Source organism: Ambystoma mexicanum, chromosome 11 (genome assembly GCF_040938575.1).
Source record: "Ambystoma mexicanum isolate Mex_15411 chromosome 11, UKY_AmexF1_1, whole genome shotgun sequence".
Lineage (NCBI taxonomy): Eukaryota > Metazoa > Chordata > Amphibia > Caudata > Ambystomatidae > Ambystoma > Ambystoma mexicanum.
In genome coordinates, this window is record NC_090934.1 from 694,636,359 (window position 1) to 694,664,278 (window position 27,920).

General features: G+C 50.0%; 1 protein-coding gene across 6 annotated transcripts in view; it reads right to left on the reverse strand.

Annotated features, from left to right (window-relative positions):
* The window catches only part of WT1 (WT1 transcription factor), a 328,482-nt gene extending 307,854 nt beyond the window's left edge, over positions 1-20,628 (reverse strand). For all 6 annotated transcript variants that reach the window (XM_069623565.1, XM_069623562.1, XM_069623564.1 and 3 more), the window contains exon 1: positions 19,623-20,628. In XM_069623565.1, coding sequence (XP_069479666.1) covers positions 19,623-20,034 — 412 coding nt within the window. In that variant the 5' untranslated portion in view covers positions 20,035-20,628. The remainder of the gene's footprint in view (positions 1-19,622) is intronic.
* Positions 20,629-27,920: the final 7,292 nt, after the last annotated feature.

Sequence of the window (27,920 nt, forward strand, 5' to 3'; positions counted from 1 at the left end):
CGTCTGAACCTAATGAATTTTAAAAGCCAGAAGTTTGAACTCCAGGGAGCCTCAACTATAGGGGGCAGGCAGAATAATCTGTAAAGACCAGGCAGATTTAACGCCAACAGCTAAACAGATTAGCCTCTAAGAGTGAGAGAATAAATGTTAAAACCTGTCAGATTAAACTCCAGGGATAAAATAGAGTAAGCTCTAAAGGCGAGGAAGGTTACATTTGGAGGAACAGGCAGATTCAATTCTAATAGCCGGCAGATTAAATAACAAGGTCCAGGCATTTTAAATTACGAACTCCAGGATGATTAAAATACAAGGGTAAGGCATATTAAACTCCAGGAACCACGCAGATTAAGCTACGAGGGCCAGACAGAGTAAACTCTCAGTGCTAGGCAAATTAAATGGCAAGGACAGAGCAGCATAGCTGTGTTTCAGTTGTCATGATAAACAGACATTCAGTAGTTACCCATTGGCAAATTGCGTGTGTGATGCAGTCCTTGACACAGGAAGTGGGAGTGTTAACAGGCAAACAAAGCCCCTTGCATTTGGGTAGGCCTGGCAAAGGTTTGGATGTGGTGCAGACTGTAGGTGGCGGTGAGCATTCAAGCAGGCACAACAGAGGCTGAGATGCATGGTGGGCCGCTGGTGGTGGGCTATGAGAATCCGTCATCAGCACAGGGTGCTCTTTCATTCAGCTGAGTGCAGGTGGTGGGCGGTGGGGGATCTGAGTTAGCACAGGGCCCTCTTGCATTCAGCTAGGTTCAGCAGAGGTTGGGCTGCAGGGCGCACTGCTGGTGGTGGGCTGTTGGAATCCTTAGCACATGACCCTCTCGCATTTGGGATGGTCTAACAGGGGGCCGGGCTGCAGGGTGGACTGCTGGTGGTTGGCTGTGGATTGGCACGCCCAACAGAGGTTAGCCCCGACAGATGTCAGGAGCTGCCCGAGGTTCTCCAGTCTTGCCTGTCTCTCCCTCTGAGCCGAGCAGAGCTCAAATAGTGGCAGACTGGGGGATTGGGAGAGGGTGCCGAGGGGGCATTGTACTTCTAAATACTCCCACCTCCATTATTTATGGGGAGGAACGTACAGAGTGCATCTCACACTTTGCCTGGAAATTCACCTACATGTAAACATGCAGTTACTCCTTTCCACCCTAATTCTAAGGTACACCGTTTGATAACCCCTCACACCTATGTCTGATCAGGAAGTTGAGGCACAGAGCCACAACATGAATTGATCAAAATAACACAATTTGGAGACCACAGGGACCTCAGATTAGAATTCTATCTCTGAGACAATGTGCGCATGCTCCAGTCTCTTCTCTGACTCTGTGCTATACATGTTAACCGGCTTCTACTGAACCATTGGACCACGTACCTTCAAACATCTCACTCCACTACCAGAGAATATCTCATACGTTCAAACCAGAATCATACTGCCTTAGAAAGGCGCTAGCACTCCAAGCTGTCACAGAACAATCTTCCCTAACAGTTAAACATCCCATCATCCTATCAAAAGAGTTTTACTCCTGTACTAAAGTACTATCTCACTCTACTGCGAAGGAACAGTGTCTCTATACTATAAGAGAAACATCTCACCCTCCTATAAAAAGATAATCTCACCCCCATTGTATGGCCAAATCTTGCCTTACTGTTGAGAAGCTGTCTCACCCTACCAGGGATCCACGAGAATCCACCTCATGTTCCTTCCAAAGCATGATCTCACTTCAATCACAGGGCACTATCACACTGTAATGCTGAGAAACGATATCTTACTCTACTAGCAATCTACTTCAGATGTGTTCCAAGGTGTTGGCTCTTCCCACTAGCAGGGAACTATACATCCTTATTGAAAAGAAACCCCACAACCTTATTAAGGATCCACCCTGTACCTCTTCCAAAACATTATCCCACATTCCTAGCAAGATTATATCCCATTCTACTGCTGGGAAGCTATCTGTCACCCTAGTGGGGATCCAACTAAAGTCCCTTCCAAAGTATTATCTCCCTCCACAAGCAGAACGCTGTTCAAGCTGTAAGGAACCTGAAGGCGTCCTCACTTCTTTTCCCCCTGCATTCTCCTCTTAGGTTGCCAGGGAAAGGCCATGGCTTTTCGATCACGAGCCTGAGGGTGGATATGCAAGGGAGGATCACCTGGGTGGAGGGAACTTGGGGAGTGGGGAGAGGACGTCCTTAGGTGAGACATGGTATCCCCTTTACCTTTTCACAATTAACCCTCTATCCCTCAAGCCTCTGTAGACTACTGTCAGCCCTTTCCCCTTTCTTCCCCTCATAAAGTCCCCCAGAAACACCACAGCAACACTGGGACAAGAAAGAGACCAACTAGGAAGAAACATCCTCATTTGGTTGAGACAAGTACATATCAGCCTCATTTCATTAATTCAGACACATGTCAGCCTCTAATTGTTAATGTAGACACACATCAGTCTCAGCTGTGTACTGGGACAGGGAGGAGGACAACATGAGTAAGGTAGAACTACTGTTCTGATGGTGAGCAGTCTAGTGTTTTCTGGAATCGGTATAGTTGCAGGCTGTGAAGATAGTCGGCTGTGGAGGCCAATGCGGCAGCCAGGGAAGCAACTCCAGAATAGTGGCGTGGCAAGTGGAGCGCTTGAGACCAGGTGACAGATGCAGAGTTTAGGCAGCAGGAAGCAAAGCTAAGGAAAACTGGAGGCCACTAACAGACCGCGTGAGGGAGACCGATGTGACAGAGTGGAGCGGTCGTAGAAGTCCTGGGCTGCAGGTGGAGCATTGTTGGGGAGCAATGCCACAAAGAGCCTCTGGGAGTGAAGAAGGGTCCCGCTTGGTTAAGCGAGCACCCGGAGTGGCAGAGACCCTGCAGCGCTGTAAGCTCCGACCAGAGAGTGAATGCGAAGCACCGGGATGGCAGGCGAATATGCAATGAACGTTGTTGTTTTGTTTACCAAATGAGCTGAAAGTCATTTTGATTACTTTTGAATGCCAGAACAGGTACTTTTGAATAACTAATGAACTGAAAGTCATTACAAGTACTTTTGAATTGAATGCTGAAACAAATACTTTTGAAAACCGAACAAACTGAAAGTCATGATGAGCACTTTTCAATGCCGAATAGAGTAAATGCAAGATTTGAGCACTCGTGATGGGTGTGAAAGAAAGGTGTTGTGTGTACCTGATACCACAGAATGTATTGTATGAAACACAAGCATTGGCAAAGTCAAGATAATACCAAAAAGGGTATGAGATGATAAACCAAGTATTGTCCCAAAGCTAAAAGGGTTCTAAGAACTGCAGGTTAAGAGGAACCTGTGTTGTTAAGAGCCATATGAAAACAGAAAAGTGTGACAAAGTGCATGGTGGCCAGTAAAGCCAGTGTCAGAAGAGTGTGACACTGGGGAATCAACTAAACATCACTGTCAAATGGAAGCAGTGGCCAATTGTTGATAGAAACAGTCAAGAAGGGGTATCGGTTGCGTGACCTGTGATGGGTGGACCGTGTGGTCCGACAACTTCACCTAGACCGAGTGCCCCCCTGTATGGGAAACCCAATAAAAGCACCCATAAAGAAGCTTGTGTTTTGCAACAACCTCTTATGTGATTTTGAACTCAAGAAACAGAACTGCCTTTGTAAACTGGTGAAAAGTATTGATATTGAAAGAGCTGTGAAGTGTCCCAAGGAACTGTGTTGCTATTGAAAAGCTGGAAGATTTGAACTTTTGGGGAAGGGAACCCCAATATTTTGTTAACTGTTTTGAACTTGGAGAAGGGGATTCTGAGGTACGCCAAGAGCTAAAAGAAGCTATGAACTTTATTTTGAACACTATACATTTTGATTCGTACATCCCTACACATTGTATACAGTTAGTTGAGAGGGCAAGTATAGGTTTTGGACACAGACAGACATTTGATTTGGACTTCCTGACAAAGGCTATCCTTAGTTTTCTTTAGGGAGGAAAATCCCACCTTAGCATAGGGCAAGTTAGGCCTTACTCCATCCTGTCTTTTAGGTTAATAAAACTTTTGTGAACCAATTTTTAATCTGTTGTCTGTGTCTACTTCTTGATGCCTTCACTTAGCCTACTGCCCAGATGCTCTGCCTCACCTTACCAGGTATTGAGCAGGATCCACCTCTCATTCATTTGAAAGTGTTCTCACTCCACAAGCAGAACACAATCCCATCCTACTGCCCAGATGCTTTGCCTCAATTTACCATGGATACCGGAGGATCCACTCTGACTACCTGCCAGTACCCTGCCATGAGCTCAAAGGTACTCATGTACTTAGCAATGCCAAGCTTGTCAATGAACTCATTTGCTCGAGTAATCAAGTGAGCATCTGTCTTTTTGACAGAATTGAGCCCCCTGTAGTCCACACAAAAGCAGACTTCAGTTCCCACCACTGAGCCCCCTGTGGTCCACACAAAAGCAGACTTCAGTCTTCCCACCACTGGGCTTTTTAGGGACCAGTACCACTGGGGTAGCCCAGTGGCTGTGGGATTACTCTATCATTCCTAGGAACAACATCTTGGAAACACCCTCGTTGTTAGTGTGCCTGACCTTATTGGACATGCAGTGAATCCTACTCTTCACCGGCTTACTGTCTCCAGTGTCCACATCATGGCACACCAATCTACGTGACCTGAAGTCAGTGACAGCAGACCGGCAAAGTGTCCCATTAAATGCAACTGTCAGTTTCTGTTCTGACAGGTCGATTGCAAGGTTGACACAGTCAACTGACCCATCTGTAGCTTCAGTGTGGAGGAGGTCTGGGAGGGGATCAGTCTCCTCCTCAGTCTCTCCATCAGTCACTAATGCCATGACAAAGTTATCCCGGCTATAATGGGGTTTTAGCCTGTTGAAGTGAAAGACCCTGCACATCTGTTTATGTCCTTTCACATCAATGAGATAATTCACCTCACTGACTTTTTCCAGCGCAAGTTAAGGCCCAGTCCACTTGTTCTGAAGGGCACTGGGTTTGAGAGGCTTCATAATCACACCCACAGGCCTGAAAAATAGACTGTCACTGTGACCTTCTGGTCACACGATTGCTTCATTAGCTCCTGACCGGCCTTTAGGTTTTTCGTCTACTTTTCCATGTACTTTGCCATTCTAGACCGAAGGCCAAGTACATAATCCACCGCATCTCATGTAGGGGATGAGGAGTTTCCCTCCAATCCCTCTTTCAATAGACTGAGGGGACATTGTACAGAGTGTCAAAACAGAAAGTCATAGGGGTTAAACCCTACTCAATTCTATGGCACCTCCCTGTAGGCAAACAGAAGACATGGCAGGAGAATATCCCATTTTCCTCTCAGGTGCTCTTCCAAGCCACCTATCATGCCTTTCCGGGACTTACTGAACGGCTCAACAAGCCCATTCGTTTGTGGGTGGAAGGTTGTAGAGAACCGGTAGGTGACTCCACACTCTTCCCACATAGCCTTCATATATGCTGATATGAAGTTTGATCCCTTGTCAGAAATGACTTCCTTGGGGAATCCAACATGGGAGAATATTCCAAACAGAGCCTTTGCAACCATGGGGGCTTTGGTGCTCCTTAGAGGGACAGCCTTGGGGTACCTAGTGGCGTGGTTTAACACCACCAAGATTTATCTGTTTCCTGAGCTGGTTTGAGGATCCAAAGGACCCACAATGTTCATAATTATTCTCTCAAAAGCCTACCCAACCACGGGTAGTGGAATTCAGGGAGCCTTTGTGGCACCACCTGACTTTCCAGAAGCTTGTCAAGTCTAGCAGGACCAAACAAATTCCTTAAACTTTATGCCTAAATGGGCCCAGTAAAAGTGAGCACCCTGTCCAATGTCTTAGTCACTCCCAAGTGACCCGCTAAAGGAATTTGGTGAGCCAAATCCAAAAGGAACTTTCTGTGGCACTAGGGAATCACCAACCTTCTGGTGCCCCTGTCCTCAGTCTTTTGGCTCACTGTACAGGATCTTCCCAGTACACGTTGAACAGGCTAAGGGCCTAGCCCCTTAGCCTGCTCCGCCTCCTGGATCCTTGTCACATTGTGGTATTGAAACATGTATATCTGATTTGTGCAAAATGTTGGAAAGGTGTACCTGGTTGGTGCAACATGTGATGCCAAGTGCTTTAACAAAGAAAGTTGAAAAATAAAATAAGTCAGTCGAATCTGGGCCACCAGTTGATGCAAAGTCATCCAGCTTGGGCAGACCATTCAGATGTGAGTTCGCCAGGCAATTCTGAAGTCACTGAATCCCCTGCTATGAAAGTAGGGTCCTCAGTGCCTCCCGGCCCCTCTCCGTCAGAAGTAGGAGACTCAGCAGTCTGCGGAACTGGTCTAGGGGTTACTGGCCACTCTGGTCCCTCCACCAAGCCCTCTGGAAGCACTCGAGGCCCTAAAGATCTGAGAGTCTTCAATCTGGCAGCCTCTTACGCCCTCCATTTCATTGCCACTGTGACTATTTTGAGATCAGAAAGATGATTACCCAACAGACATGGAAAAGGGATGGAGTCTTTCACCGCTACACGGCACTGGGTCGTTTCACCCCACTAGCTGAACTCTACTATCGCCATGGGGCACTTCCTCTTTCCATCAAACCCACTGACACTTCAATCAGACCCATCAATATACTGGCCTGGCTGTACCCACTGTCGAGTGACAGCAGTGAGACTAGACACAGTGTCTCGGACTGCAGGAGTTCTATGTCCATTCATATACACATGTTCTAGATAGAGTTTAGTATTATTAGGAACTGGGATGTCTTCTGGAGACCTCGTACTGTTGCACTTGGAGTAACCAAACTACATTCAGCCACTCCTTGGCCTGTTGGGATGTTCTCCTCTAAGAGGCCCAGACTAATGATCGCCTCTTCCACGAGTCCAGCATTCGTTATGGCTTGATTGGTTAAGCCCTTGCAAGCAGGACCCCCTTTCCTATGGCGCAGCTCCTTACACACAAAACAACCTTTGGGTGGTGAGAACATAGGTGTCCCACTGTTAGGGGTGCCTGTGCTCTTCTTTTTGGTGTGTATGGCTGAACTAAAGTTTTGGGATTTCACTTCAGTCTTTTGGGGACCTGACATCGAAGAGGAATGGGTTAGACTTTTGTCCTTCAGATCCTTGTTACTGTGTTGTTGTGCGAAGATTTCTCTTCTGATATAGGGGTGCTTGCCTGAGCCTTTTTCTTGGCTTGAGTGCTTACAAAGCTGCCGGCAGCCTTTGCAAGCTCCCTAGGGTCTGAAATATTCTTGTCCACAAGATGCTGGTGTAGGTCAACCTCACAATTCGTCAATACATGCTCAGACGCAATCAAATTGTACATCCCTTTAAATGTGTCAACTTTGTTACCAGACACCCATCAGCAGATATTTCATGGGCAAGTGTGTGAACGCTTCAAATGTCTGCCCACTTTTCTTTCTGAGCTCTATGGAGCTCTTGAGATACTGTGCTGGTGTTTTACAGAACTTCCCGAGGAGAGCCGCATTCATGCTCTCATAAATGGGCCTTTCCTCAGGAGTTAACTGAAGGATTGCATCAGTCTCTGGTGTTGGTAAGTGACTCATCAGGGCTGTATCCCACAGTACCTCGTCCACATCGTGCTGTTGGAATCCTTAGCACATGACCCTCTCGCATTTGGGATGGTCTAACAGGGGGCTGGGCTGCAGGGTGGACTGCTAGTGGTTGGCTGTGGATTTGCAGGCCCAACAGAGGTTAGCCCTGACAGATGTCAGGAGCTGCCCGAGGTTCTCCAGTCTTGCCTGTCTCTCCCTCTGAGCCGAGCAGAGCTCAAATAGTGGCAGACTGGGGATTGAGAGAGGGTGCCGAGGGGGCATTGTACTTCTAAATACTCCCACCTCCTTTATTTATGGGGAGGCACGTACAGAGTGCATCTCACACTTTGCCTGGGAATTCACCCACGTGTAAACATGCAGTTGAGCTTGCTTTTCAGCTGCACGATGTGGACGAGGTACTGTGGGATACAGCCCTGATGAGTCGCTTACCGACACCAGAGACTGATGCAATCCTTCAGTTAACTCCTGAGGAAAGGCCCATTTATGAGAGCATGAATGCGGCTCTCCTCGGGAAGCTCTGTAAAACACCAGAACAGTATGAAACCAGTCAAAACTATCCTTCCCCACTTGGTAAGCCTGCACTAAGTCTTTGGGGATGTGCTGCCAGAGTTATCCCTGTCACTTTGGTTTGAGCCACTATCACTGCTTTTGCTGGAGGTGGATCTTTTGCCCTCCTTCTTCTCTTCTAGCGCCAGCTGTTTCAGCTCTATGGTGACCTTGTCCTGCTGATTCTGTTACTCTAGCGCTAGTCTCCTCTCCTCCAGGTGGAGCTTTCTAGCAGCTACCTCGGTAACATCCAGAACAATTACAGGGCCACTTAGCGACCTTGCTGAGGCGGGATGCCGCACTTGCCCCTGAACTCACTGACACTCTAGAGTGTTCAGAAACCACTCTTGTCCCCTGGCGGGATGATTGGCGAGAAATACTGTTCATGCGGTCTTCCTCGTCATCTTCCACTATCTCTTCTGGAAGGTACACAGGGTCTAACCTGTCCCTTGGGGTATTCTCCCTAACCACCCTTGCTTCTACCCAAGCTTGGAAGCTGGTCAGCAACACAGGTTTGTTAACTTTAGTGCTTTTGGAAAGTTCCCTCTCTTGACATAGGATGCGCAGGACATCCTTGGGCCTGCCTTTCACAGTCTCTATGTCAACATCCATGATTATAACAAATACCTAGCAGTGTTCTAAACATTGACTTGCAACTGTACTTTTATCGTTGGGTGACTAAGCTGTGTGCAAGGCTCCAACTAGATCTGACCGCTTGCCACCAATGTGACAAATCAACTTCAGGGGCACCAGTGGTCCAGGGATGAATTTCAGTTTCTAAACTATCAATCAGCCCCACACCTCTAGTACACCGGAAGGGATCTGATCTGATTGGAAACAGAAGCAAATTATAAACCTTCTTTTCCAATTTTGGTAACATGGATGGAATGGCAGGCTTATCTCCAAAAAGTTCTGGATCGTTGGTTAGTTGTATCACATCGAAAATTATTACCCAATGATAAAAGGGATTGTCCAGTCAAGGCTGCATACAAATATCTCATTTATTATTATCACAACAGACAGTACTAGCACACTGCAAAATACAGCTCATCCTGTAAATGAATGCAGAGGACAGGCAGTTTCAAAGAAGGAAAAGGGATGCACTCTGGCTACTGGCAGGAGGGTAGTCGGTATAGTAATTAATCACAATAGTTCAAGGATACTTGGTTTCAACACAAAGAGAGCCATGGGTCATAAAATGTCACTAGGCGCCTTCGGAGTAGGACCAGGGAACAGAATCACAATGTACCGTGTGCTGTAGATGTTCTTGGTGCTTGACAGGGTCGAGTTGGTTTCAGGGCACTTTGCAGCTTCTGCAATAGAGTACAATGCGGGAGACAGCTACGGCTATCGGGCGGCAGGCAGTTCGGTGAGTGAGGCTGGACCGATGGCTGCAGGCGGGCCTACACGGCGACTCAGGGTCAGGAATCATTGTCTCAGTGCATCATTGTCTCACTGCTGGTCGGCAGTTCTGAAGCACTGGTCGAGGCGTCTCAAAAAGTGTTAGCAACTACAGCATAACAACAGTCAGTGGTGCAGTCGGTTGCAGCTCGAGGGGCTTGGTAGATGCTTGTCGATGAACTCCTCCTAGCTTCTTCACTGGGCTCAAATCGTCATTTAAGGTGGATGTCCCAAAGCTGAAGAGAGTGCTGCAGGTCCTTGGTTTGGTTCAGAGACTCTCTGGCACTTCCCACCTAGGAATATTGCTGCAGAGTCCAGCAGGGCATGCTGTCTGCTGGCTGGGTACCAGTTCAGGATCTCCCTCTATTCCCTTGGGGATGTTTAGGGGAGGGATCTCGCTGCCCTCTTTGGAAAGTCCTGGCCTTCCTTCACTGGCAGAGGATGTAAGGCAGACTGTACCTTCAACCAGTGTCTAATGTTGAGGTCTTCCTTCTGCTTCTGGTGAAGCCTTCAGATGATCTCCCAAAAGGGTCTCTGTGAAGCCTTCAGATGATCTCCCAAAAGGGTCTCTGTGAAGCCTTCAGATGATCTCCCAAAAGGGTCTCGGCCCTCTTTTAAAGACAAAGCCAAATGGACCACATGGATTGGTGTAGGCTAAGCCTGCCTTAATGAACCAATCCTGGGTCCCCACCAACAATCTCCTGTATGCATAAGGTCATAACCAGAGTCATTTGCAAAAGTAAAGGTAAAGGAGTGAAAACATATAATACTGCCACCCATCTTCCTGTCTGTTGTGGATGAAAGTGTCTCTCTGGTCAATGGAGCTCTCTGTGGTTCCTAATAAAAGTGGCAGATCTCCCGTGAAACTGCGGTGTGACCAGAATTTCTGGTACCGTCGGTCCACATACTTGTTTGTACCTTCTGAATGTGGTCCCCCTTACGAGGATGACTACTGCAATACATGCAGTTCCGGGCAGGACATTTCACTGTCAATCGATACTAAGGGCGGAGCTGGCTTCAAGTTGAAACGGTGCATAGGAAAGGTTGTTGGGGTTTCCTGTCTCCTGTGTTAACCTCTGCATCCTGGCCCCATGTAGGCCCATTTGAAGTACACACTATTAGTATGTTCATTATGTTAACCGATGCCACCAACCACGGGGCCCAACAAAAAGACGGGATGGATCCTTTTTTAGTTAACTGGGCTGGCCATGGCAGAGGGAAGGTTTGGCCTTCTCCTTTCTGAGATGACATGGTGTACACCTTGCTGTCATATCCCAACTAAATATGACAGGGGGAATGCTCCTGTAGGCTATGTCAACCCAGAGTCCACGGGTCGATGTGTATGTTGTTTGGTGAGCATAGGAAAAGGTGTGTGGATTAGCCCCACACATTTTCCACAGGATGATCTTACCATCATTCAATTTCATTTAAAATGTCCAAAAAAACAGGCGAGAGCAAAGGCGGATGGTCAAACTCCTCACATCCACCTTGCACTCATTTCAAAATATCATCTCACTCCACAAGCAGAACTCTGTCCCACCCTACTGCCCAGGTGCTCTGCCTTACCTTGCCAGGGATCCAGCAGGATCCACCTCTCACTCTTTCCAAAGTATCATCTCTCTCCACAAGCAGGAGCCTATGTCTCCCTATTGGCAAGAAGCGATCTCTGACGCAACTATGGGTCCACTAGGGATCCCCTTTGCTCCTTTCACATCAGTACCTCACTGCTTTAGTAGGGCGCTATCCAAGCTTACTGTCCAAAAGCTATCTCTCACCCTATTACTGAGTCACATGACCCTCTTTCCAATACAGTATCTCGCTCCACTAGCAGGGCACCGTCTGGCACTCCTGCCCAGAAGCTGTCTCACCCCACACATGATCCGCCTCATGATCCTCCCAAACATGATCTCACTCCAATGGCAGGTCATTGTCACTCCAATGGCAGGTCATTGTCTCGCCCTACTGCCCAGAAGCCATAAGCGATGTCTCCCGCCAGTAGGGATCTACTGGAAGGCACCACACGGTCCTTCAAAAACAACATATCACTCCACTAGCAGGTCACCCTCTCGCTCTACTAGCCAGACACCACCTCAGACCTCACCCTTAAACAATCTGCAGGATCCAGATTCCACACTAACCCCTGCCTTGAACCATTCCATTGGCAGAGGGAGCAAGGGGGCACCTCCACTTGCTAGGGTCTGCCACCTTCCGGCAGAGTCTTGTTTGGCAGGATCCCCCTAGGAGTCCCCTATGCAGCACCTGGGCATGGGTCGCTTCTGCCTGGCGTCAGCAAGGTTGCAAGCCAAGCCACACGGCAAATATCGCTGCAATGCCATTGAAAGCGTGACGTCTCTGCGATGTTTTCATTGTTATTCCTAATATAGGTCGATATTTGCACATTATTTGGGCTCATTTACGATTATTTTCGAAACTCAAATTCTTCACTGTTGCTGTTTCGAAAACAGGCGATCCCCAAATGTATTTTTATTTTTTTTATTTTTTTTAAAGCGGTCGCCGATTTAAAGAATCTGTCTTTTGTCAGCACACAGTGTATGCACGGCGCGTGGAATATTCCCCAACCTCTCAACTGCCCTTCCTTTATTCTCTGCCTATTTCTCGGTCCCTCTTTTTCTCGCGCTCTCTCTCTTTGGGGCGCTTGCATTTTTCTGCAGCGAATTCACCGAGAAATGTCAACTTACTGTTGGGGTCTTTTTTATTACAAATATGAAAAAATCAGCATGTGGTCGGAAAGACTGATGTTCTTTGCATTTTTAATTTAAAACGTTTTCTTTTTCGTAAAGTACATGGATCTTTAAATCGCTAAGGGCGGAGTGTGAAGTGGCCAGCGAGGGGGTCCGGTCCGTTCACTGCCTGCAGAAGGAAAACGTGGCGCCATCGGGCGGCACCGTTCGGCCGCTTGATTCTGAAAGTGAAGTGGTAAACACTGCGATTCCGAAATAATAGGCGTTGGCAATGGGCACAGGAAAGGAAGTTTTGGATTCAAAAAAAAGAACGGATCACTGGAAAAATTAGATGCGAACGAAAAGAACATGAATGCATATTTAAGGTGCGCTGTGACCCCGTAACCCACTGTGTTGCCTCTTCCTCGGGGAGGTGAGCATACGCCCCCAGGAGAGGGGGTTTCAAGGGGCACTCGCGGTAGAACCTGGGGGTGGGGGGGTAGGGGAGGCAGCAGGGCGTATTAGGGCGAATGAAGGGGGCACGCGCTCGTGTGCAAAAGCAGCACAACGAACACGAAGCAGAACATTGATAAATAAGAAAGGCCCTACGCGCTGCGTCGCTGGGATGCGTCAAAACGAAAAATACGCGCGAAGATAGTGGTGCGCAACACGCGCCCTTAGAACGACATTGCGCGGCCCCGATTGCCCCAGGTGACTCTCTACGTGCTTTGCAGATGTGATGATTAATGAAAGGTTAGTCCGTACATCACCCCATCCTTATCCGATGGAGGATGACCGCCGATCAGGTCCTGTGTTCAAAGCGAGCGAGGCTGGCAGCCCGTTGGCCATGTGTAGCGGCCGGGAAGGACATCCTGCTCGGATGGTTCCCGGTGCTTCAGCCGAGCCCCGGATCCCGCAGTCACGAGATGTGATCCCGGACTCCCCCCCCCCCCCCCCCCCGCCCTCATTGCGCGATCCTGGACACACCACGTGACGGTCGCTTAATTACAGCCCCAGTTTGGGATATGCTCGACAAAAGTTCTGTGCCAAAAAAGCAATTGCACCACTTGCGTGATTGGTAGGGAAGAAGTGGCTGTGTGGGGGAGGAGACGGGGGGGGGGCGGTTAAAAAATACCCCACGTTGACCCTGAACTGCGGGCAATTACGTCGGAAACGCACAAAACGTTTTTAATGCGCAAACTTAGTCCGTTACCATCTTAACCTGCTCTGTGCCCACTGCCCACTGAGCATTCTCCGCCCCGTTCGACACCAAGGCATGTGCCCGCTGGTCATTGCCCACTCTGTGGGTTCGACACCCCCCCATTGCATGTGCCCTGGACATTGCCCATGTGCTCCCATTGTGGGTTCGACACCCGCCTTGGCATGTGCTCACTGGACATTGCCCGCCCTGTGCTCCCATTGTGGGTTCGACACAGTCCATGGCATGTGCCCACTGGACATTGCCCATCCTGTGCTGCCATTGAGGGTTCGACACAGTCCATGGCATGTGCCCACTGGACATTGCCGGCTCTGTGGTTTTGACACCGCCCATGGCATGTACCCTAGCTGGACATTGCCCGCCCTGTGCTCCCATTGAGGGTTCGACACAGTCCATGGCATATGCCCACTGGACATTGTCGGCTCTGTGGGTTCGACACCCCCCATGGCACGTGCCCACTGGACATTGTCGGCTCTGTGGGATCGACACCACCCATGGCATGTGCCCACTGCTCTTTGCCGGCTCTGTGGTTCGACACTGCCCATGGCATGTGCCCTGGACATTGCCCGCCCTGTGCGTCAATTGTGGGTTCGACACCGCCCATGGCATGTGCCCACTGGACATTGCCGGCTCTGTGGGTTGGACACCACCCATGGCATGTGCCCACTGGACATTGCTGGCTCTGTGGGTTCGACACCCCCATGGCATGTGCCCACTGGTCTTTGCCGGCTCTGTGGGTTCGACACGGCCCATGGCATGTGCCCTGGACATTGCCCGACCTGTGCGTCCATTGTGGGTTCGACACCCCCCATGGCACGTGCCCACTGGACATTGCCAGCTCTGTTGGTTCGACACCACCCATGGCATGTGCCCACTGGACATTGCTGGCTCTGTGGGTTCGACACCCCCATGGCATGTGCCCATTGGTCTTTGCCGGCTCTGTGGGTTCGACACCCCCCCATGGCATGTGCCCACCGGACATTGCCGGCTCTGTGGGTTCGCACCACTCATGGCATGTGCCCTGGACTTTGCCCGCCTTGTGCTCACATTGTGGGTGTGGATCGAGCTTCTGGGGCGCCAGTGCTACGCCGCTGTCGCAGTTCGGCCAGCCACCCCCGTGGCATGCTATGAAGTCTGGCGGGTGGTGTTTCGCAGCAGGCAGCTCCTCCTAGTCTCATTATAGTGCAAGCTCTTGCTGCGAATATTAGTGGTACATAGATCTGAACCCAAATGATGCCACAGGTGTGCACATTATTTCGGGGAGGCGGGTGAGTACTTGGCTCATCACAACACACGTGTTGCCTGCCACCCGTCTGCAGCATATGTGCGTTGACCCCTCCCCCCCAATGGGTTGCCCGCAGTATCAATTCCCCGCTGATGTATTTACTAAAAACAGGTGTGTGTTGTTATCAAGGTGAGGCTGTGCACACGGCCTCCCTGGGGACACACCTGTTATGATAGTGCGGTGATGACGCAGTACTTCCATTGCAGGAGTCAACGGGGGTACTTACTATGTGTGCTGAGGAGGTTGACGGAGGACCGACGTTCCGCACGATTTGTCACATGACATTGACCACTGCGTGCAGAAGTCGCCCCTTCCCTCGGCGTGTCACCTCAAGAATACTGCAAGGCTCCCCCAGAAGGTCTCTCACTCACCCTGCCACTCCCACCCTCAATGCTCCCCCGAGCAAGCGCCGTGCCCAGCAGCTGCCGCCTTACTTACGGGTCCTGCGACCACCAGCTCAGGAGGGTGCGGGGACAAAAAGGGCCACTCCCGTGAAGGGGCTGCACCTTAAACAGTACAGGTAATGCGCCATCCTCTGGTAATGCACATACCAGAGGGCACCCGCCCCCCCCCCCCCACGAGGGAGCCTTGAGGTCCGTAGAGGGCCAGCTATATACATGGACCCCTTATGTCCACAGTGCCCCCCACCTGCTCCGCAAAGCCAGCTTCAAACAGCGGGGCATGTGCTTCACATTGTCCCCACCTGGCCCCCACTAGCTTCTCTATATGAGAGACAGCTACTTCGTGGGGGGTTAGGGGGTAGTGTCTTCGTGGGGGGTTAGAGGGTAGTGTCCAGAGTGCCCCCATCGGACCTCCACTACGCGCCCTGCACATGATGCAACTTCTCCATAGAGGCGCCGTGCCGATGCAACTTCTCCACACGCGGGGTCCCCCTCAGACCCGAGGCAACGCGGTTTCCGCCTGGCACCTGCTCTTGACCACTGGGTGATGGCACACGCTGCCTGTGCTCGGAAAGTGTGCTGGCCATAACACAGGTCACCTGTGTGCTGTGAAATGACAGCGCGCCCATCCGTCCTGGCAGCTTGGTGTTGGTACACTTGGTCATTACTGGGAATGTGTGGTGCCCATAACACGGGTCACCTGTGTGCTGTGAAATGACAGCGAGCACCACGCATCCCTCCCGTCAGCAATGTGACAGTACACACTGCCTGCACTCGGAAGGTATGTTGCCCGTGACACAGGTCACCAAAGTGACATGAAATGACAGTGCTCCTGCGCCGTGTGCCCTGGCAGCAATGTGACAGTACACACTGTGTGTACTCGGACGGTGTGTGAAATGACAGTGCTCCTGCGCCGTGTGCCCTGGCAGCAATGTGACAGTACACACTGTGTGTACTCGGACGGTGTGTGAAATGACAGTGCTCCTGCGCCGTGTGCCCTGGCAGCAATGTGACAGTACACACTGTGTGTACTCGGACGGTGTGTGAAATGACAGTGCTCCTGCGCCGTGTGCCCAGGCAGCAATGTGACAGTACACACTGTGTGTACTCGGACGGTGTGTGAAATGACAGTGCTCCTGCGCCGTGTGCCCAGGCAGCAATGTGACAGTACACACTGTGTGTACTCGGACGGTGTGTGAAATGACAGTGCTCCTGCGCCGTGTGCCCTGGCAGCAATGTGACAGTACACACTGTGTGTACTCGGACGGTGTGTGAAATGACAGTGCTCCTGCGCCGTGTGCCCAGGCAGCAATGTGACAGTACACACTGTGTGTACTCGGACGGTGTGTGAAATGACAGTGCTCCTGCGCCGTGTGCCCTGGCAGCAATGTGACAGTACACACTGTGTGTACTCGGGCGGTGTGTGAAATGACAGTGCTCCTGCGCCGTGTGCCCAGGCAGCAATGTGACAGTACACACTGTGTGTACTCGGGCGGTGTGTGAAATGACAGTGCTCCTGCGCCGTGTGCCCAGGCAGCAATGTGACAGTACACAGTGTCTGTACTCGGACGGTGCACTGCCCATGACACAGGTCACCAAAGTTCTATGAAATGGCCGCGTGCATCCGCCTTGATATACTGACCCGGGGCACCGCATCGCTGTGCAGAGGCAGCACGGCAAAGTTACCCAATGTCTGCACACTGGGACGTGGGGGGACGAGCGGGTGCGCTGCCCACGAGACCGAGCCTCAGGAGTTGGACTGCCCCTGATACAGGTCGCGATGTAGTGGAGGACCCCACCTCGGCGATGGTACACGCGTCGCTATGGAGCCGTGAACTAACAATGCACGCAGGTGATTGCACACACACACGCAAAGCGTTTTTCAATCGCATTTCTGCATTTTTGTACGTTGCTGGAAGTCTGCCCCACTATACAGCGTCCCTTTTCCATCACCAAGGTGTCTCTCAGCCCCCCTGCAGTGGGGTCTCCCTGTTTACTTGGCGCGCGCGCTGCCTCTTAACATTCTCAAGCCGGAGAATGCATCTTAAGGCAGCCAGCGTGTAAAAAGCGAGGCGGTTAAACGGGACTGACAGTGATTGGGTGAGTGCAGGAGTGAGTGGCCGAGGTGAATAGCTAAGGGACTATGTAAACTAAGTGCGCCCTTTGCCCGGGCACTTGCTGTAACGAGGGGACAGTATTTGGGAGCGCGTGCAATTTAGGGAGCTTAGGCCGTTTTGTCTTAGCCTATTACATATGCTGTACTGCACACACCAAGATCAGGGGCCGTGTCTGTACTGGCGTAAATTAATGTGTATACATACAAGCACTGGGGCAAAAATTGCCCTAGTGCAAAATAACGTATTCGTTCAATGCATGTTTGCAGCGTGACAAAGTTTGCCCTGTTGCTTTCACGGTTACATATTATTCCCCTAATGCAAAAAGCAATACAAGAACACGTTTTATTGCGCTAGCACAATTCGTGTGTTAGTGCTAATACAGTGCACAATTGCATCTGCACTGAGGACACGTTTCTATAATGTGTCCCCTTTAGTGTATAAGTGCCTAGGGCTTGCCTGCAAGGCACATGCGCAGCCCTTTGGATCTTTAACCAGGCATCCCGTGCAGCCATGTCAGACATACAGGTGTGTCCACTGGCGAGCTATTTAACCATTTATGTCCATATTTCAGAAAATGACCCTGGTTTAAAAAATATTTCTTTTAATGCATTGTGCAAGAAGGTACAGTTTGCACTAGTCCAAGAGTCGAGCAAAACATGTAAAATACATCGAAGAATGACTGTTTCGACTTTAGGGCACGTTTTGCCAAAGTGCTTGCCACTTGCTTCGTGACGGCGCTATTGCCATTCGAGTCCGTGAGATTGCGAGCGCACAGGGACACGGGTGGGCGCTATAAGGGAGGGCCGGTGTCACTGGTCCCTGGGGTGACCCTTCCATCACAATCTGATTTTTCTGTGGTGTGGGGGGGGGGAGGGAGGGGTCTGTGTTTGCTTCATCCCCTATCTCACTGGCCAGCGGTGTGTTGCTGCCCCGGCAGGGACCCCTGGAGCCAGCGCCTTGGATAGGGAAAGGATGTGGAGGGGCAACTCCAGGAGAAGGGTGGAGCCCTGGGGCAGTTCTGGTGTGCATGCGGCACTGCGTATACCCGCGAGTGCACCCGTACCCCTTCAAAAAAGAACATTGGGGTTCATGCTACAGGGATGTGGTATTTATACGGTTTACATAAAATGGCTGTGTGCTCATTTACTAAGAATATATGAAAAATACATGTTATTTTAATATCTAACTTACTTTAAGAACGCATTTTTTAAACAGAAACGAGAAAACATGATATGCGTTGTCAATAAACCAGGTGTCATTTCCTGTTGTATGGGTTCGCGAACCGCCTTTCCTGTGCACGTATCATGCTCGGCGCCTTACACGCCGATTCCTGGAGGGCATTAGTGTACCAGGCACGTGAAATAATTGTGAATTCTACTAGGACGATAACATAAAGTTGGGAGGAGTGGCTAGGGTTTGCCGCTGGGCTATACGGAACTGTAAACGCAGGCCAGGAGAACAGAGAAACATTGGGGACATTGAATAAATAATACACGTGTTTATTTTAAAACCACCTAACACAAAGCTTGTAAGGTAACCTCAGGGCCTGTGTGGACACACGTACATTGCCGTCGTTGCACACTGCTGGCCACACGGGTTGCCTATACGTGAATTTGCCACATGTACTGTGCACTTTACACACGTATTGTGTGCTCGCATTCGCCACAGCGACTGTGCACGCATTCTCACTGCTCGAATTCTTCATTCCCGCTCATCAGAACATAGTATACTCACAACAGACATTGTGCTTGCGCGTTCAGCGCAGGACTTGTGCGTATTCATTCCGCGCACGAAGTTTGCATGCACACACCAAAGTATTGTGCACTACGCAAACCACGAGGATGGAGCACGCATCTAATAGAATATGGCACGCACACACCTGCTAAAAGGCTAGCACATTCAGGCCCTGGTTCACTGAGCATTTTCCAATGAGATTCTTTGAATCGCACTCACCACATGTATAGTGCACTCCTACTCACCACGTGAATTACGAAATCACACTCAGGAAAAGAACTATGCTCATTGCAGAGAGCGTGCCTTAAAACACAAGACTACAGAATGTATGAAAAGCACTGTTATTTCACACAAAACACGAGTATAGTGTACAGTGCACTCACAATCCCCATAAGGATTGCCTACTCACCCTAACCACAGGGAGAGTGCAACTCCACCTCTTGGCGTATGCACTCAGAGTCAGCACAGGGTTCATGCACTTGGGCTCAAGATAGGCATTGTGAACTCACACTCAGCACAAGGAGTGTCAACGCGCCATGATCCACAGAGCGTTTTACTATGGGGATTTGCCATTATAAAACGCGTCTGTGAATTGGGCCTCTTTCCATGTTAATTATGCACTCACAGTCTAAGGCAGGGCCTGTGCCCTGGACTGCCCTCTCGCACTCACTACACGGACAGCAACCAAGCCCACTCACCTTGGTTCCTCATAGCCTGCGGGCTCTCCAGGCAGCTGGGCAGGTAAGGGCCGTTGGAGTACATCCGAACCTGGGCGGCGGGTGCCTGGCTGGGCGGCGGGGCCCGGCTGGGCGGGGGAGGCCCGAAGGCCCCGTACCGGCAGGCCTCGGCCGTGCCCGTGATCTGGCTGGAGAAGTGCACGGTCACCTTGGCACTCAGGCACTGGTCCTCGTGCAGGCCGCCGCCGCCCCAGCCCGGCTCTTGCTTGATGTAGGAGTGTGGGGCCAGCGAGCCGTAGGGTGTGCCGGGAGGGAAGTCCAGCACCGGGGCCCACTGGGAACCGCCGCCCATGGGCATGCTGCAGCTGCCGCCCCCCGACAGGGAGGACACTGGGGGCAGCAGGGCGCTCATGTCCCTCACATCGGAGCCCATGGGGCCGGGCCGCGAGCCGGACAGGCTCTGTGCAGGTGATGCTCTGTTTGCTGATGCGGGGGATAAGGGAAACTCCTCGGGTGGGTGTCGGCGGGGGGCGCTTCCCTTCTGTATCTGGCAGCCCCGGGCCTAACGGTATCCGCACTCCCTTCTCTGCAGACTGGTGCCTAGCAGTGCGGCTGGACAGGCGATCGCAGGGTGTCTGGGCCAAACTATATGGGTGTCTGGATGTCTGGCTGAGGTGGCTCCCTGGAGGACTTCTGGGTGTTTAGCTGAGGATCTCTCCCACACGCTCCTTGGGTGTCTGGCGGATGATCTTTGGGTGTCTGGCTGGAAGAGAATGGATGGGTGTCTGGGCAGAGGATTCCTCCGTGCACCACCCGAGGGCTCCGGGGTGATGTTAATGCTGTGGGGGAGAGGGGGGTCTTGGCCCTGTGCCCAGGGGGGGTCTAGCCAGTGATTCGAAGGTCCGCTGGCAGCACAGGCGGGCGCAGCTTCCAGTGGCCAGCGATCGCAGCACAGCACCCACACGAGAGGAGGCGGCGGTGCTGCGAGGCAGAGGAGGACCGCCCTGGCGAAGAAGCCGTCCGGATCACCTCGCCTCCCGTATGCCTCCCACGAACCCTCCAAAGCTCAAATACAGCCGACTCCCAGGAGGAGGAGTTAAGGAGCGCTCTGGTGCTGAGCCGTCTCGGGCACTCTGTGGCGAGAGAGCATCAGACGGGGGGAGGTGGGGCTGCGGGGTCTCCATCCATCTTCAGTGAGAGGCCAGCATGTTGAGCCTCTTTCATTAAAAGCATACCTCACTTTCCGTGCCCACCGGGACCCGGGGCATTCGCCATTTGCTGAGCAGTAAGAAGTATATATATATATATATATATATATATATATATATATATATATATATATATATATATATATATATATATATATATATATGACTGGCGAGCACAGCCAGAAAGCAAACGGCAGGTAGCGCTTTTATTCAGAGGGGAGGGGGGTTAATGCCTGCGGTAGTGGTATTTTAATGAATCTACTGAACTGGCACAAGTGTGGGTGAGGGGTGTACTGTGGGTGCCCCCCCCCATGCAGTCAAGGTGCACTCCCTTGAAGCCAAGCTGCCCCTATTGTGAACTCCCTGTGGGGTCAGGGAGGGCATTTGGACACACACCCGCGCTGCACACCCAGGGTTCGCCACCTCAGCGCAGCCAAGTAGCGGAACTCGGTATTTTAGAGCAGTGCAACCCGGACGATTATTTGAAGACGCCGCCCTGGATCAGTGTGTAACGGCAATGAACTCCCGTTCACCTCCCTGGGCCCCCATCTCTTCCGAAAACACGTGTCAACAAACCTGAGACATGCCAAGCCCTGCCAGGGGATGCTCCGGGAGGCACGGGGTTAATTACCTCGGCATTTCTCAGGTCTGCGGCGGATTTAGCGACGCTTCCCTCGCACATGAGTCCCCTAAACCCGATACCATATCAGCACCAATATGACGCCTGCCTTTTTAACGCGTCCCTTTTGCGTTATGAAAGTCATTTTTGATCTTCTATGATTTGGAAACACAGCGCTTAAAAACGTAACACATGTCTGCCACACGGCGTCACCTGTTTGGGGGGGGGGGGGGGGGGGGGTTAGGGATGGTGGGTCCAAAGGGCCCTGCAGCCGAGTCCGCGCCGATATTGGGCCCGATGAAGCCCGAACCAGCGAATCCGTGACACTGAAGCACGTGTTCGTAGCGCTACACTATGAGAAGAGAATTATGTGGCACGTGTAATGACCCGGCACACCTTGGCGGGAGATACATCCTGTTATTAAAGGTTCCAAGAACTCAGCGGTAAAAGCGGTGTATTTACATTTTACCCCCTTTTCCAAGACGCCAAAACGATAAACCACTGAGCTGTTTTATTTGTGTGTCTGGGGGAGAGAGGGGGGAGGGGGCGAGACAGAGAGAGAAACGTATCAGGTCAAAGCTAATACTCCCAACAAAGACGCACTCGGGTAGCTTAGCTGCTCAATGCACCAACTGCAGACACTTCTGTGCGACCTGGAGCCACGGGTTTAAATGCTGACAGCCCCGTCGAGTTGCGTGGTTCCCGATCACGTCCAATAGGAGCAACAATTGCGCCTGTTATTGACAGCCGACTAGCAGACATTGGACTTGTTAGGGTATCGATTGGACAGTGAATGATAGGAGGGGGGCGGGGCCATCCAATAATAGATACAAGGCGGGCTCAGCCCAAGAAAACAAACCTGTTATGAAATAGCACGAGCACAAACTCTTGAGCGCGCTTCAAAACTGTGTGATTAACCGCTTAAAATCTCCTCTTGTTTATGCAGGTTTTCACAACAAAATATCATTTTTTTTCCAGAACATGCCATGCTTACAGCACTCTGTTCCCACGCTAGACCTTTCGAGGTCACCCACGCTGCGCATTATAAAAAGGCGCCCCGGCAGCGTCATCTTCATATACCTCGGCTCGATCCAGTCACTTGTCCCTGCCGCTTGAGTGAATGAAGTGGAATGAAAAAGTGCCCCCACCACCACCCCCGCAAATTAAAATCAGTTATAGCACTTTCCACAAACGCAGTCCCGGCATCTTATCACTGGAGATATTCCTAAAAAAAAAAGCAATTCTTGGAACCTGGAAAAAAAGCAGGTAAAACGAGTACTTTTAAGCGGAAGCACCGAATTACCCCATACACGTGTGATACACGAAACGCATCGTTATACAGTTGAATTAAAAGATGAAAACGCCCGACCTGCTTTATTACATGAAAGGTGAGCGAACACGTGCATGCATAGGCGTAGCATTTGACGAGCCTGTCCGCTGGCAGCCTAAAACCTGGCACAATATGCAATGCGGGCCTGAAGATTGCTAGATGAACGATTTCTCATATAAAGCGGCGTGTGGCACCCGCTCCTAACTGCGCCGCGCGACAGCGCCCGGCTCCACGCGGGGGAAAGGGACCTTCCTGGTGTTAAGTTAAACCGTTTCCTTCTGCATTTCCCGAGTTTTAAAGCCCAAAAGAAGTAAGGGGTGCCTCGGAAGTGGGCACCGGCCGTAGGCACCAATGCCCAGAGCTATGTAGTCGCGGGCGTGTGCGCGACACAATGCCACCCGTCTGTATTTTGCGCCGCCCGCTGCCGTTCCCTCGTTGATGTTTTCCGAGTATATCTCAGAACCAGGCAGGCGAGCATTTTTTCTAAGTTTGCCGTGAGTGCATTGCTGGTCGCAGAGGGTCCCGAGTGGCAACACATATGCCTTACTCCCGGAAATGAGATCCGCTCATAAAACCAGTGCAAAGTCCCACAGACAGTGGCCACTTTCGATATTACCCAGAAAGCAACTCAGCAAATACGGCGCTGCTTTATAGTTCCATTGTAATAGATATTTGCTTTTTTTAAAGGGCGTTTTGCCGCAACTTTGCCGTTTCGGCGTAGATTGCAAGAATTATTATTAACGAATTCATCGCTACTCAATTTATCAGACAGGGTAGGACGGTTCAGAGCAGCCACAGGAATCTTCAGACAGGACTGAGCAGCCAGGGAGTGCCCTGCTGAGCTACACGCCCGGCGCGTGCTCGCTTTGGGCAGAATGGACAGGCCCGGTGTTTTAAAATGGTGGGTCTGTTTGCTATTATTTGGTTGTTACGAAGTTATGATGGGAGTATATATTGAAGCGTCGCCTGGGGTTCATTAGCGTAATTTGGAATAAATCCCCGCTCCCTACGTGTCCCCTATAGTTTCCGACCGTGCATTAGGTGCGTTGCGAGTTCACCGCCGGACACCCGCTGAGCTCCGGAATCTGGACAGGCTTTCTTCTGCATTTACAAGAATAACTTCTATTTTTTGTAATTAGTTTGTAATCGGGGAATTATCTCTCCCCCTAAGAAAATATCCAGTCAGGTTTATGCGGTGTGGAGGATAACCCAGAAGAGAAACCGAGCGACGCGCTAATGAGCGACTCTTTTGAGAGTCCATTTGCCGGTCAATTAGCTCTGGCCGGCGGTCGGAGAGGCGCACGGGGCGCCCGCAGCCGGTCACAGGCCGGCGGGGTGGCTCTGGGGCCCCCGCACAGCCCGCCGCGCCGTTTCCTCGCATTCAGCGCGACTACAAGGTCAGCGTATCCGGAAGAGATGCCTTTTATAGTCCGCCGCGCGGCGTTGCACTAAGTAACAAACACCAAGGTCATGAAAAACAGACGCCGGCGGAAAGAGGGAACCTGACGTAAACCGCAGACACGGGGTGGGAGGCACTTCATGCATGGCACCTGCAGACACCCCTGGCTCTGCAGCACTTTGGGGTATCTAGGTACGTGGCCCAAATGCTCCCCTCTCCCCCACAAACACTGCAAATCCCAGAATGCAAAGTGGCTTCGACGAGAAAGTGAAGGATGGTTGAACGTGTAGTCCCTGACTGCAATGGAGGACATGCAGGATGCCAGTCTCCGCGCACATAAAGCATTAATCACTGCTTGCCAGTGTGGGCGCCCAAGGCTTGGTGCATACACTGCGTACTGCCCTGTTGGCTGGACAGCACACACACCTCTGATGAGCAGTGAAGGTCCGGCTCAGAGAACAAGAAAATCTAGCCAGGAAAACGGAATATCTGCTCCACCACCAAATGCGCTCGAAAGCTGTGACAGCTTCAGGACCCCTTCAAGCAATACATGAATACAAATACCCTCTGGCACCTCCTCAAAGTTAGTGCTGCAAACGCAGCCTTTACAATCATATCTTTCATATTTACATTTTATTCGATTTTTCAAGCATAACAAAAAGAAAAAAAACGTATCAAGAACAATTCAATGAAAACAAAAATGGTACAGTCATATCACAGGAATCACCACAGTAAGAAAAAACACCATAATGTATTATATACAGGGGAGAAACCATTCTTATGCAAACATATCTAAGAACCTTCCCCAAATCTTATCAAATACGTTCATCTTGTTATTTCTGTAAAGGATAATCCTCTCCATTCTGGCCACTGGCTTGAGGTCCATTCTACAAACGTAGGTCTTTTCACTTCCTTAGGATAACTTTTTTTGGCAGCGTTAGAAGCCCTGTGCAACCAACATCTTTGGGGATGTGTGAGTTCGGCCACAATTTCATCTTCACCCAGAATCGCACTTGCATAGCCAAAATCATCAAGCAATAGAACCTCATACATTTTAACTGGCAGCTCTCTCAAATAATGCCTCAGTCCATAACATTCCCGAATCCTATGTTCAAACGTTCCTTTAGAGTGTCTGCATCTCCAGCAAGCCTCGGAGTCACGAAGGCCTCTTGCATGAAGCCTTTCTGGAGTCCAAAAAACCCTGTTCAAAATCTTAATCTGACGACTTCTCTCATTCAGATACAAGGATGGTAAATCCACATTTTGGAGATGTTCAACCACCTATCCTCACTCTGTGTCTAGAACAACTGACCATTTATCCAGTAATTCTGAATTTGGCTCCCTGAATTGATTAAGCTTTTTGTATACTCTTGAGGCCATGTGTCCTTCTTCTTTATAATCCTTCAGCCATAATCGGTTTGAAGAAAATTTGCGAATTTTTTTTCACGTGATTTAATTTAGCCAACAGTTGCACACTGAAATCAAAGTCCAGTTCTAAGAACAGAAACTAAAAATTCCCTGTTCAGAAATGTGGGGTTTCCGAAATTCAAGATGAGACCTGAAAGTGCCCTAAACAATCTCTTCTTCTGGTAAATGTCAGGATTGGCCAGACATTCAAATTCTAAAAATAAACTCTAATAAGGCATTCTATAATGTCGAAAATGTTAGATCAACATCAGAAGCAGGCAATGCAAATGTGAGCATTCATATCAAACATTAACATTGGATTAAGGACCACACGTGTTACCCAAATCCCCCAAATAGATATTTTTCTGAAAGATTAAGCAAGGTTGCGGCAGCACCTCTACTGAGAAGGAAATGGGTCAAACGCCCTGTTCTATTGAGTCTCTTCCACTCACCAGGGTCTACAACCACATTTGAGCTCACTGCACCATTCACAAAGGAGAAATAAGTATTTGCATATCAGTCTTTGTCCCACCCACAAGTGCAGTTCAGGACCAACATGCTAGGCAATTCTCCTTTGAACAAGAGTACCGTCAGCAACCCCAGACATGTGTTTCAGCCTTGTTGGGCCTCCTCAGTGAGGTGGAGCTGTGCCTCTCTAAGCAAAGTGAGCAAGGTGTCTACATATGGATTAACCTGGATAACTTATGGTAAAACCTCAAGTTCCTTAACATGCGCAAAGAGGACTTAGAGCCCCTCTACAGAGAATGAACACATCCAAATAACATGTTCCATGGGAAGGTGCCTCCGGGAGGGTCTACAAACATGTGTTATCTCACTTTACCTTTCACAGAGGAAAACATTTGTATATCAGTCTGGTCTCGCCCACTTGAGCAGTCCAGCACCAAAATGCTAGGCAATTCTCCTCTGAATAAGAGTACCAACAGCAACCCCACACACGTGTTTCAGCTTTGTTGGGCCTCCTCAGTGATGAGAAGCTAAGCCTCTCAAAAGCAAAGTGAACAAGGGGTCCACGTCTGTATTACCGTGGGTTAGTTAGAGGAAAACCCCACATTTTACAAATTAAGCAAGGTTGTGGGAGCCCCTCTCCTTTATGATTTTGCAAAAATATGTTTGTTTGGGAAAACATTTATCCCATCTCCAAATGCTCCCTAAAGCAAGAAGAAGCAAATTCATGCAATTTTCATGGTCTCTCCACAAATCTGCTGCTCCAAATGCATCTGTAAAAGAAATATTGAATGTTTTATTGAACTATCCTATCTGACAGGAACATTCCAAGTAGTAGGTGGCCTTAAATCGACTTGCACTAAAGACATTTTACAGCTAAGCACCCTAGATCAAACTCCCAGAGAGGCCGTCTCAGTTTCCTTGCCTAGATCTTCGAACCCTGGGCCACCTTCTCGACATCTTGCCCTGCTTTAGTAAATGTCTGAAGACCTTTTTGTTTCCTAAATCATTTTAGGTTGTGGTCATGATTTTTCTTGAACTGTTTTCCTTTGTCTGGTTGTTGTTCTACGCTCTGATGCCGTAGGGTCTGGTTTGTGTAATATAAACACTTAAACAATGTTTGAGCTCCTGCAATGTAACAATCTGCTTGGAGTACATTTACACCATCATTTTCACGAGGGTGTGAGATGGTGCAGAAGCAGTAAAAACCAGTGCAAACAATGCTCACTGCATCTCACTATTTTGGAAGAGATTCTTTGTACAGGGCGAGAACCCAGAGTGACAATTCACTCCACGGTGTGGCTCCTCCATGCACACAAACCTCATACATCTCCACCACATCACTATTCTGATGCAGGTTGAGAGAGAGGCATGAGGATTCCTTTGCAGGTGGAGAGGCCTATAGTCTTTGCTTGCTTTTTAGCAAGTGCTGACAGCAGGCGAATTACCGACAACTGCGTTGTAATGGCGGCAGCCATGTTTTTTAATGGCAACCACCATTACTGATCTCATTTGTGCATGCATATGTGCTTAATGTAGATCGAAACAGATTCACTGAATGATGCAATATCAGGCACGGGATTCAGAGATATGCCTAGGTTGCCATCTCTAACAACGCATCATGCAATGAATCATTAGAATCCATCCGGAAGAGCCTGCACTGTGGACCTTCTCCAGGTGGATTTAACGCCTCCATTCTATTGGGATGTTCCTCCACTTTTAGCTCAACCAAAATATCACAAACTGCAATCAAACCCAATTACATAGGCAATTTGGTAGTAGCCACTGTGGTTTACTAACATGAACATTCTGAAAAACAGGAGCATTCGGAAAAGAAATCGCAAGAACTAAAAGATTAGCCAAAACAAAATACCCCCATTTTGGTTAACCT